At 31.9% G+C, this 13,591-nt stretch overlaps 1 protein-coding gene across 8 annotated transcripts in view; it reads left to right on the forward strand.

Annotated features, from left to right (window-relative positions):
* Positions 1-13,591, forward strand: part of LOC145334557 (bumetanide-sensitive sodium-(potassium)-chloride cotransporter-like) — a 93,790-nt gene that overhangs the window by 16,853 nt on the left and 63,346 nt on the right. For all 8 annotated transcript variants that reach the window (XR_013884857.1, XR_013884858.1, XM_080180069.1 and 5 more), the window contains exons 5-7: positions 4,638-4,730; positions 5,932-5,973; positions 6,394-6,506. Coding sequence is in view for 6 of the 8 variants with exons in the window: in XM_080180069.1 (XP_080036195.1) it covers positions 4,638-4,730; positions 5,932-5,973; positions 6,394-6,506 (248 nt within the window). In the remaining 2 variants the exon portion in view is untranslated. The remainder of the gene's footprint in view (positions 1-4,637; positions 4,731-5,931; positions 5,974-6,393; positions 6,507-13,591) is intronic.

The following is a 13,591-nucleotide window of genomic DNA, read 5'->3' on the forward strand; positions in this document are numbered from 1 at the left end:
GGAGGGGGTAGGGGTGGAAGATCACCAGACCAGTAAATATTTCAGACTTAACCTTTTCTTGAATTTTAAATATTACTTTTTTTATACTAGCGGCTACGCCCCCTAGAAGCCTCTAGGGGCACTTAAGGTAGGAGGGGGGGGGGGGGAGTCGACCTCATCCCATTTTAAATTTTAGTTTCAAAAGGGTAAAAAAATATTTTTTTTGTTGGGGGAGGAGGGCGAAGACACCCTCCCAAAAAAAAAGTTTAAAACCTTCTCAGGACCTATAAGAAGCTTCACTGTAAAGGAGAACAATATCGATTTAGTGATTAGCGAGATCCTTCGGGACAAACAAAAAACGTTTACTACTTTATATAATAGGATACCTACCGCCGATAACTCACGATAATTGTTGTGATAGACGACTGACAATTGCAGCTATATCAGTTTTAAATGTTTAGTAAAGCAAAGTGAATAGGACTATTTTAGTGCTGTTGTGACAATTTTCGTTTCTGTCTATTGAAGAGTGGGCTACATTTCCCGTTGTGATTACACACCTAACTTTAGAAATACTACTTAAATCTTCTTAATCGTTACAGTAGAATTTTCCATTTGATAGTAAGAAATCTTAAAAGTTGGTTGTATGGGTATAAAATATTTTTTATAAAATTTTCTAAGAGAAATAAAATAGTTTTTATGAACTTAAGGTCCGCATGGCTTTAGATTTCCATTTCTCCCAAATGGCTTGTATTGTAATTTTCTTATTATCATAATATTTTCTTTCTTCCCTGAAAACCAAGAAATTGTATTGTTAATATTTTAGCAGAAGAAAAGCCAAAATGATTCATATTCAAAAATTTTCCAAATGTTATTTCAAAGAAATTTAAATTTCTGTGGATTTTTTTTGTAATCTGCATCCAAGTGTTTTTAAAAGAATTGTTTTATTATGCAATTAAAGAAATGATTCAACCACACAAATCTTTTGTGTTATAATACATACGTATTTGTTAATTAAAGAAAAATTATTGCTTACAGATGATTTTGTTGATATTTTATATATTTATTTGAGTGTGTATGTGTGTAGCCATGGTTTATTAGTGTTGGGTCTAAGTAGTCATTTATTTAAGTAGATGTAATATTAAAATACTAGCTGTTACTTCCCAAGAGGCCTCGCATTGATTTTCTAAATATTTAGTTTAATCCTACAATATAAATAAGTAGGCCTTTTTTGTCTAAAGCTTAACATCTCGCAAAATACTGGTATGATTGGCTTATACTTTTTAGGGAAGCTTTACAAATGTCTTGGTGTGGTTTAAAGGTTTTAGGCTATTTTATTGACTTTCTCCACTCTCCCCTAGAGGGTAGGGTCGAAGCAACCAGTAAATGCATAAAGGAATAATTTACATACAATGGCTTTCAGGCTTTTGAAAAAGTGGTTGTAATTTTTCTGTCGAAAGTTTATTTTTATTGTTAATACATTTTGAAACATTTTTAAAATCCACATATTTACCCCTTCTAATAAAAAGTTTTATGCTTTACCTCAGTATCAAAAGTAAAACCCTTTTTGTTCTATATAAAGTAGCAAAAAATATAGGAGCTCTTTTTACTACTTAGGACTGCAATTTTCACACTTATTATTGTAAATATATCAGGGTTACAGGGACCTATAATAAAAAAATATTTCAAATCCGTAACTTGTATACCTAGTAGGGTGGGTCGATTTTGGAATTTCACATCAGTAGACATTGGCAAGGGTTACTGGGCCAATATAAAACTCTGTAAAGCTTGAAAGAGGTTTTTTAATCCAAAAACAACGGGCGCGCAGGGGGTATAAAATGTGCCCGCCCCCTTATAAAACCAAAAATTGAAATTCCTTCAAACATAGTCATGTTGCATATCAAAATAACTGCATTGAAATGCTGATTACAGATCTGAAAATCGTTTTGAAAAATATTGATTCAGTCTGAAATAATTTTCAAATAACCATCTAAAATGAACAATTTTGACTAAATCAGCTGTTTTTAGGTACTTAATGAGATCTTATTCGAACTAGGAGCAATATTTTTCAAAACGGTTTTCAGATTCGCAATCAGCACTTCAATGCGGTCATTTTGATATGCAACATGCCTGTGTTTGAAGGAATTTCAATTTTTGGTTTTATAAGGGGGTGGGTACTATTTATAACCCCCGCGCGCCGGCAGCCATAAGAGCCAAGTCACTTTTGAAACTTGAATGGGGCTTATCATACATATATATGACTTCCAGAACTTATGATAACAGTAAAATTTAATAAAAGGGTGAAATGGGCCCACCCTAATACCTAGGCAGTTTTCCTAGAAACAGTTAGAAAATATCAACAAAACGTTAACAAACTTTCTTATCTTAATTTTGATTCCCTGTCCCTAAGTGTATGTACATGACAATTTGACAAATGAACCAAAAATGGTTTAAATGGGTTGCAATATAACAGAGGGAGGGGGGTAGGAAGTAGGTGTAATTTCTGTTATCACGATTTTAGATCTAAAAATCTGGATTTAACTAGTTCAATGCTATTGTAAAATTTCGGGAAGAATTTTTTTAGAGGATTTTTAAGGAACGGGGACAAAGAGTATAAAAATAGTCACAAAGGGCAAAGGAACAAAGAAGCATAAATAAATCCATTTTCTCCCAAAATACTTACCAGTTATTGAAGGCAAATTGGCAAATATAAAAAAAATAGGGGGGGGGGGGGGCTTGGAAAATGATTTTTATCCATTTTTATAACCATCTCCATGTGTATTGTGTATACTCATATTACCAGTAGGAATACAAAGAAATCAAAATAAAAATCAACGCCATTAATGAATGAAAAAATTAAAGGTTAATTTTATTCATTGCTTAAATGTTTGAATAACAGAATTTTTTTGTAGATTCTTTATTCAAGATCTTGAAAATCCTGGAAAAGTTTTTTTAGCCTTTTTTGTTTTGGGAATTTTGAGGTGGAATGTAATTAGAATGCCGTACACACTTATGGTGTCCAATCACTACCCAGGTTGTAAGATATAAAAGCATTTACCTAAGATTTTATTATTAAAGGCAAGAGTATCTAAAAGATATTTATCCGTTTATATTTTTGTAATATTATAAAACTATTCAATTAGAAATCTTTCTCAATCTTAATATTATGCTTTTCTGAGGCTTTAACAATGTTATATATTTGCGGAAATTATTGCACACCTTATCTATTACTTGTTGCTTGCCCGTTTTACTTCAAAATAATTACTTAATTTTCTACCAAGTAATTGTTGCTTTCGAGGATTTCTTAAGATCGTTTTTGAAAATATATTTGATGGTTTCACACTAAGATATATAAGTTTTTCGGGATTTTTAAGTTAGGGGGAGATTTGAAATCTGCATCAAATTTTGAGGATTTTTTTTTATAAAATTCGTTTTTTCTATAATTCTTTATCTAAAATCGGAAATGCAATTTAAGTTAATTAATTTTGGCATCTGTGATTGGTGGATTTAAAAAATCTGCGCTCTGATTGGATGGCGTACATCATTTAACCAATTAGAGCGCTGGTAGTTTAAAATCCATCTATCCTAATGGTCAAAATTAATTAACTTAAAATGCATTTCCGCTTTTAGATAAAGAATTATACAAAAAAAACAAATTTATATAAAATCCTTAAAATTTGATGCAGATTTCAAGTCTCCCCCTAACATTAAAATTCCGTAAAACTTATCTTATTTCACACAAAGTGCCTGTTAAGTAATGAAATGATATCCCCTCTTTTGAAATAAATTTAAGATAAGGGGGGTATTTCTTTTCACAATGCCAAACCTTTGCGGGGCTACAGAGTACCCAATATAACTTAACTTATCCTGTCCTAAACAAACCAAACTTAACCCCACACTTATTTTTGATAAAACTAAAAATTAGGGGGTATAGTGCTCAACAACGTACTATGTGTAAAATCGCTATTTTGTTATGTATCAGAAAAGTTTAAATAATATGTGTCAAATAAAAATTAGGACCTTTAAGGAAATTCAAGTTCATAAACAGAATAATATTGAATTACAAGTTTTTAGTACCGATGCAACTTTATACTTTATATTTCCTAATGCTAGTTTTGACATCTGTCTTTTTTTGATAATATTATTTTTCTTTTTTATTCTCATAGATATTTAAGGCTCTTTAAATCTAGTACCTATTGGATAAGATTTTGTACGATGTACATTCATTAATACATTAGTTTATAAATTCTACAAAATAAAATTTTATGTATTATTTGAATCCATATAACATATTTTTATTATATGAATGATTTTTTATAAAGGTTATGAAATCAATTCGTGTCGACATAAATAAGGATTAGGATTAGTAGACCCCTTTTTCATTACATATGTTTTTAAAGTAAAGGTTTAAAATCATATATATAACTTTCATCTAGCACATATTTCTTTCTGGTTTTGTCATATATTTAGACTTATAGTGAATGAAAGATAAATGTTATTTTTTGCTTGTCCTGTTTTAACGGTTCAGAACAATGGTCTAAAATTTATCTTTTCACCGAATTTGAATATACCATTGATAATTTGTAAAATATTAGCATAGGTAAGGGTTGTAGATTAACTTAAACGTTTCTGTGTATTAATCCAATCTGATGATTTTTCAGAAAATGGGAGGTGAGGATAAGGAGGAGCGTAATCAGACGCAGGCCCTGCTGGACCAGAAGGGCACCAAAAAGGTTAAAGCAGCCAGGTTCCAGGTATACAAACCATTCAATAATAATGTATCTTATTGCTTTTTTGACTGACAAAACAATGGTTAAGTGAAAGGCGTTGGGTAATCATTATCCTGTAAGTTGTGATTAACCCCGCAATAAGAACCCGAATTTTCTTATGAAAATTGGCCTGATCCTAAGATGAATCGAAGAAAAAGTTGGACAAGTGAACTGCTAACTTATCCGACTTACAGGAAAATCTCTGGTCATTGAAGAATAGATTTTTTTAACAAAGAGAGGGGTAGGTTTCTGGTAGAATCCGTAAAGGTGTGTGTTTTAAGGCTTAAAAATAGTAGTAGGACGATAATTTTCACTAGATATGTGTATTTCTTATTGAAAAGAACTATAGACAAAATTAAAAAAAAAAAATTAACATAACACATAACCGTTACGGATTTTACCAGAAACCTACCCCTCTCAGCTCTTGTTCTAAAAGTGTTTTATCTTTACAGTGATGGAGGGGAAATTTTACTGTTAACAATACCAGTCACCAAAGTATAAATTATATACACGTTCTTTCATTTGAGGTCTTGATAGTATAGGGTTGTACAATGTTCAAACTAGGAGGGCTCAAACTATGACAACAATAATGAAAATCATAATTGGGAGCATACACTGTAAATCAATTTATCGTCCATTTTTCTATCCCTTAAAATTTCTAAGATTTTTTATAAGGGGGGGGGGGGAGTTTTGACACATTTGCGTAAACAGGGAGCATAGGCTTTATCTTTGGACTGAGAGGATAGGTTATTAGGGATAAAATCATTCTTATATGATGAATTTTCCCAAGTTTTAAGATTTTTTGGATAGGCCTCCAGGTTCCGGAGCTCCAGGCCTCCAGGTCCTCTCTGTACAGGTAAAAATGAAAAAAAAATTTTTTTTTGAAGAGTTAGAAGTCAACTTATGAAACAAAATTTGCATTTTTTTCTTTAAATATGTGAATAACATTCAAAAATATGCATATTTTGTTTTATAGGTTGACTTCTAACTCTTAAAAAAAAAATAATTTTTTAATTTTTACCTGTACAGAGAGAACCTGGAGGCCTATCCAAAAATCTTAAAACTTGGGAAAATTCATCATATAAGAATGATTTTATCCCTAATAACCTATCCTCTCAGTCCAAAGATAAAGCCTATACTCCCTGTTTACGCAAATGTGTCAAAACTTCCCCCCCCCCTTGTTCAGGTTGCCCAGGTAGACAAAGACGAAGAAGAGACAGATCACCAGGTAATGACAATTATGCCTGTCCATCTGTCTGTCTGTCACAATTATAATAATAACATATTTCAAAACCTGCAATTTTTATGGTTTTCTTTTTCTAAACATAAGGAGCTTTCACTCAAAATACGCTTAACCTTGCGGGTCTATACCTGCGATGCCCTTAACAAACTAACCACCTTTCCCTTATTTTAAATTTAGTTCAAATTAAGAGGGTGAGGTTGTCCGTTTTACTTGAAACTTTAAAGGAAACCGCTTATATTAAGGAAATTATTACTTATCTATTAGCAACTTCGCTGTCCTAATCTGGATACTCCTGACGCAGAGTGTGGAGCTACTCCGTAGCATATGGATGAACCTCATCCTTGTTTATTAAGCCACTTAAATTAGGATATTAACATTACTTTACAATGGCATATTTGTCTCCAGGAAGAGAATGGGTATACCCACCATGGCCAAGATACTGTACAATTCACCCAGTACGCAAAATCCCTGCGGTATTACCTAACCAGAGAGGCTCTTCCTGCAGAAAGCAATTACAGGTTTGCTTATATTTTGAATAGTTGGCGGTTTCTTTTTAAATCATAGAGTAAGATTTAAAAATTGAATAAACAAAACAAATATAAAAATTAAAAATACTGAGCCATTTAATCGGAATACATGTATAAGCAATAAACATAGGTGTTAAACCAGTGCAGTGTTGATATTAAAAGTTCAAGTTAAATTCCTGTTTAGATTAACCTGGGACCTTAAGGGGTAGAACAATGGAAGTTAAATTGATGTACATCCCGGATGATGTTAAACAAAATTACCATGTCTGTAGATTATTAATATGTGTTTAAAAGTTTGAACACTGCTTTGAAAGCAACCAATAGAAAGTAACTATTAGTAAACTTTGGGTACCAGTGTAATTCACAGTCCTGTGTTCCCTCCCTTCCTAAGACAAAATACATTTTTTATATGTGATATCAATGATTAATACAAAGTTCATCGTTTTTAGCTTAATCCTTTATAACTGGTTTTGTTTTGATTTCAAAGGATGTAAGATTTGAGTGGTTTTTAATATTTTGTTTTTTAAAAAATTAACGTGCGTCATTGGAAAAGAAATAAACAAAATCTTCATAAAAAAATATGATTTTATTGATAAATTAGAGGAGATCTTTTAAACTAATGATTTTAATTGATCCTTAATTTGTTTTTGATTAAATATAATAAAATATTATATATACGATGTTATGAAACTAATATTCCGAATTAAAAACGTAGGTAAACAAAATACTTTTCAAAAAATAAGGAAATAAATTTCGATCACAACCTGTATTCGTTTCGATTTTAATTTAATTTATTATTGCATATGATGCTTCTAATTAAAATGATTTTTAAGAGGGCGGATTTTTTATGTTTTAATTGCCTATTAAAAGATAAAAATGTTCTATGTTTTATAATTATTTGTCAAAGGAACAGGTTAATAGTCCTAAATCCAGAATGATTTATCATATTCGGTTGCCTAGAAAAATATATACCTAAGAGATCGTAATCTTGTAAAACCATTTCATATTTAATTTGTTTACAAATTATTTTTATTCCACTCAGTAGGTAGTGTTTGCATGTATTAATTTTTATAAACAAAATCAACTATTATAAGATGTTTAAAATAAAACACCTCACCGGTGTCCTGGATAGAAAACAGGTTTTTTTTTGAGTTACGTATGACAAGACCTATATTTCTATGACCGGGCGTGTATGATGGTACAGCACATAACTTTCATTAAATCACAGCTGATCATTTTTGTGGATTTTTTTGAAAATTACTTTTTTACCCATATTTTCATAGTTTTTCTCAAAAAACAATCACAATATTCTCACATTTTCAGCTTAGTTATTCTAAATTCATGCAAAAAAGTATAATAGATGACAGCTATAACAAGATTAATAACCTCAATTGACTATTTCTGAGGTTCCACCAAAAAAGTTTAAACAAATCAGAATCAGCAATGATTTTGTACAATGTTTTCATTGTAGTATTGACAAGTAAATCACTTCTAGACACCAAGCATATGGAGGACTGGTAAAATTATTTCATTACTGAAACCAGGGAAACTTAACAATCAGGGTTCCAGCTACTGCCCTGTCTCACTTCTTTATCTTGCATGCATGATTCGTCCTTACCTGAATGATTCTGTTAAACTTGCAAACAATAAGAAACCAGTTATCAGAAGAGTGCCAGTTGCCATTTATCTTTTAAAGGCTTTTGACACTGTAAACAATGAGGTTCTACTGCATAATATTAATGCACTAGACTTGAATAAGTACATGTAACGTTTTTATGTGAATACCTTAGAGGTAGACAACAATTTGTTGTTATCAGAGGATCTTAATATACATACAAATCTGCCAAACAGGCTGACCTACAAGGAGGGGTCCTATACCATATACTATTTGAACTGTAAATTTCATAAATGCCAACACCTCACTCTAATTACATCTTGACAACTCCAACAGCATAGGTCCCCTTGTTCATCCTTATGTCAAGGACATAAAAGCTTACTTAGTAGTTCTTAATGATTGGTTAAAAAGTCAGAACCCATTCATTTCTCCAGTCAAATCAAATCATCTACAATAGTCTTTACCACCTTTTCGAATGAAGCAGGCACTGTAGTCATAGTTGAAACAGTACCATAAGTCAGACATCCTAGGTTCTTGGGTGTTACATGTGACAATCTTTTCTATATTGCCCATCTTGTTAAGGAGCCTAGAAACAAACTAAACCCCAAAAACAAAATGCTTTAAGCTCTCTCCACCAGAGGGAAAGAAAAGTAAGTCATAGTAAAACATAAAAAGCAATTTGCCAGTTCCTGATATTCTACTGCAGTTCCGTATTTAGAAATGCCAGCTGGAACAGCCTACTGTTTGCTAGAAAAGCTGATCAGAGAACAGCCATCTACTGTCAAATCATAAACCAGGAAGCATTTGTTATCAGCAATATTTTACCATGAACTGCAGTAGATCCAAACTCATTACCCAGAACAGCTAAAACCACCCTGTCACAATACTTTCAGGTTACAATGTTTACCTGAATACCTTAAAGGCCAGAGTAAACAAGAATCTGGTGCAGTTTGTGTCTGACACTGGCAAGAATTTCACACAACCACTATCATTTTAACTGCAACAGAAACTCATCAAAACCTTTAAAAGCAGCCACAATACTGAACTGACTTTTTCTAATGATGATGAGCTGGAACAAACAATAACACAGGAACTATTTAGACATCAAGTCAGCAAGGAACCAATATTGAGCAAGATAACTTGTCAATATTACAAGGAAAACTTTATACAGAATCATTGCTGATTCTGAAGCATGTTAATTTAAACTTCATTGGTGGAACCTCAGAGGAACATCCTATTACAGCCAGGAACTATGCTATAACAATTCATGAGGCATGCATGAGGGACTTAACAAGTGAGTATTTATTTGTGTTAACTACCAAAACAAACTTAAGTTTTGTTTAAATGTTTAGACATTAATTCAAATAACAACTTCAAATAACTTTAACCTAACTTAAAGACTACAAATCTTAGATTAATCAATTGATTCTGAAAGATCTTGTTATTGATAATAACATAATCTTTGGTTGAGCTGTCATCTATTATACTTTTCTTTGAATAAATTTAGATTAACTAAGCTGTAAATGTGAGAAGATTGTGATTTTTTGGGGAAAAACTATGAAAATCTGGGTAAAAAAGTAATTTTCAAAAAAATCCACAAAAATGATCAGCTGTGATTTAATGGAAGTTATGTGCTGAACCGTTATACACGCCCGGTCATAGAAATATAGGTCTTGTCATACGTAACTCAAAAAAAACCTGTTTTCTATCCAGGACACCGGTGACCTCAATAATATAATAACCCTTAACCTTATCTCAAAATATTAAGTAGTAAGGTTTCTTTTACTAACCACTAAATTAATTTTGAATTAATAATATCTATTAGGGTATTACAAGATTTTTGTATGCCCACTCCCTCCCACTTACGGAATACAGAGCCCCAAGATGCTATGGGATCAATCGCTAATTCATCATTAATAGACAGTCTTTATTTAATTCTTTTTATATGTACTAGCGGCTTCGCCCTTAGCATCTAGGGGCTGTGCCCCAAGAGGTTTGATCGAACCGATTTTTCGTATTTTAGATTTTAAAGAAAAATATAAAAAAAAAATTTGGAAGGAAAAATATTTTTTGGAGGGGGTGTCTTTCATTTTTTTTGGGGGGGGGGTTGGGGGTCTCCCACCCCCCAAGAAAATAGTTATAAACCTTCCCGGGACCTATGAGAAACTACCCTGTAAAGGAGAAACCGATTGGTTCAGCGGTTAGCGAGATCCTTCGCTTCAAACATACAGACAGACAAACAGAGAGACAGCGTTCTACTTTGTATTATAGATTTTAAAAAGTACAGAGAGGCCATTAACGTAGAGAGGAAGCAGTTTAAATCTATCCATGTTATTTTGGTGTGCATAATTTCCATCTTGGATTATCAAAACTTTATAACTGCATATTATTACAACAGCAAAATCAACCCCTTTCACTTTACTTTACTCTTATCATTAATATTTCCTCATCTATATGTAACTTTTTGGATAAGATACTATAGGGAAGATAGGTGATAGTATGCTGTAGTGATAGAACACCAGTTGTTTTATCCTTCTATGTGCACTTTTCCTAGTATCTTGTTTCTGACACCCACTGTCATATACACAGTGAACAAACTAGTACACATTAAAGATTATTAAACTTTATTAAAAATAAATTGTTTTTTGGTTTATATTAAAACTGCTCTTTTCTCTTGATTGAATGAAGAATATTATTGTAACGAGAAAAATTACATAGATTATAAAAAAAATAGCATTCCCTTTTAAATTACAAAGGATAACTGGAAAAAGGATCTACTTGTAGTTTAAAGGTTGGGTCATTAAACACCTTAATCACATGCGTAAAATGGACAAGAAGGCGTGAAATGCCCCCCCCACCCCCTCTGAAAATAGCAAAATAAAAACTTAAGAAACTTAATATTTTTGAGTTTTTCTAAGATTTCTGTCATGATTTAATCCAAAGTTTAACTGTACTTTACAGGTGCTTGCATTTTAAGATTTGCATTGAATAAAGGACAGATATTCAGCCATTTGGATTGTGTAAAATGTTTTGTGGGTATTTTTGGTTTTAATCCACCTTATGTCCTCTCCTATAACCTTTTATCAGGGAGGGGGGGGGGGGTGGGGTTTAGATTAAATTTAATGGGTCTTAATAGATAGGTCATTGAATGACAAATAAGTCTAATTGTGAAATTCTGCTTTTGGCAGCCTTTTTTGGTCCCTACCTTCATGGATGATTTTAAAATAATTTTATATTCCTAAGATATCATAAAATTATTATATGTTTAATTTGTTTAACATACTCCTGTCCAAGAATTTGCATTCAAATGTAAACTTGAACAAGTCTAAAAAGATCCATAAATGCGAAGCTCAATAAATTAGACGGACAATCAAAATATAATAGAAATAGAATAGGTATTATAGAAATTCTTTGCAAAAATATTGCATAATATTTAAAACAGTAGACATACATAGTTTTTTTTATAAGTAAAATGTTTTGCTTATTACATTAGTGCCAATTCTTCGTAGGAATCGCCATTCAAACCAAAATTCCTAGTAAGTCAACATTTTTTAAATGGACAAACGGCTTATACGAACAAACTGACCATAACTGGAGAAAATCTTCGTGGTTTTAAATGTAAACTTGTGTAGGTATATCTTTCTTCTTTATTTCAATTACATTTATTTAGTTTAAGTTCCTTTGTGTTAATTTTGGTTTAAAAAGTGGCACATCCCCCCCCCCCCCCCCCATCATCACCCTTAGATTTGGTAATTTTGGGAAAAGTACACGACTTTGTCTTGAAGTCCTAACCAAATACAGACTGGCCAGAGTGTACGTTTTGTACGTTACGCATCGAATCTGTGTACGTTCTGGACGTTATTTTGATATGTGTACGTAACGTATTTTGAAATTTGTATTTTTGTACGTTTTACGTTTTTTTAAAAATAATAATCAAATATTAGCAGAAAAGTAATTTGTATGTTTTGTACGAAAATTTTAACAAAAACTATAGGTGTATTATATTGAATAAATTCAATATTATCTTAAATTTTCATAGAACAAAAACATGTAGGTAAATTATGCATATATGTTATTAGAACTTATAGTTTAAATTTATGGATTTGAAATATATGTCCTAAAGATTTAGTTTAAACTATTAAACAGAAAGAGATATGCAGTTGACTAAATTCAAGTTTAAATGCATTTCATGCAACTACCCCTTTAATAGATTTTACGATAATTTTTTTTCAAATTCTTTATATACTAGGGTAAATTTTCCGAGATATCATATGGTGCTCAGTTTAGGATTAAGAAGTCTTATTTTTTGGTATCTTCAGCTTTTAAAGAATAAGAATCAAATATAAGTATAAAAGTATTTGTATATTTATTTGTATTTGTACAAAAAGTATTACAAAAATAGTATATTATCTATAATACAAAGTAGAATGATGTCTGTCTGTCTGCTTGTCTGTCTGTATATCAGAAGCTTAATATCTCAGTAACCACTGAACCTATTGGGCTCTACTCTTCACGGAATATACCTAATAGTCCTGTGATGGTTTTTTGCTATTTTCTTTGGGGGAGGGACACTTAAAGCTTTTTACTTTCTACTAGGATTAGAGGCTTCGCCCCTAGCCTCTAGAGGCTTCGTCCCCTCTTTTATAGAATCGTTTGTTGGAAATTTGTCCAAAAAAAATATAAAAAAAGATTGTGATTATTTTTTTCATTTAGGCTTCGCCCCAGGGTGCGGTGGGGGTTCCCCCACCCCGCTGATTTGCATTAGTTTACAAAAATAAATTGAGGGGTGGTTGATTTTTTTGGGAGGTAGGGTTTCCCACACTCTAAGAAAATAGCCTAAAACTACCACAGGACCAGTAGATATATTCCCTGAAGATTAGAATTTAAAACCCAATCTGTTCAGCAGTTACCAAGATCTTAAGCTTTAGACAGACAGGCATTGATTTACTTTGTATTAAAGACTAGTATTTTCTGAGATCTTTAGCAATAGACAAAATAACCCTATATCCTATTATATGTTTATCCTATAAATCCTTTTTTTCTGTAACGAAGAATCTCGCTAACTGCTGAACCGACATGATCTTTGTGAGGTTGTAGGCTATTTTCTCTGTCCTTCCATATCCCTTCAAGAACCTATATTCAAAATGGTAGAAAAATAGCCTAAAACCATCTCGGTAACTGTGTGAAGTAGTTATGAAAATCTTAAGCATCAGACCAAAAACTTACTACTTTATTTAATAGAATATACTTAGTACGTAATAACAGGATGTATGTCTCTCTGTCAGTTTATTTGTACCGAAGGTTCTCGCTAACCGCTAAACCGATATGGTTCTCCTTTACAGGTTAGCTTCTCATAGGTCCTGGGAGAGGGTACAACAACCCTCCCAAGAGAAACTACTCTTAGAATAAAATCACCACCCTTCCCCTATTTATTCTTTCTTTTTAAAATTGAAATCAGAAA

This window comes from Acartia tonsa, chromosome 2, assembly GCF_053477335.1.
Source record: "Acartia tonsa isolate MP-2025a chromosome 2, ASM5347733v1, whole genome shotgun sequence".
In the NCBI taxonomy this organism is placed as follows: Eukaryota; Metazoa; Arthropoda; class Copepoda; order Calanoida; family Acartiidae; genus Acartia; species Acartia tonsa.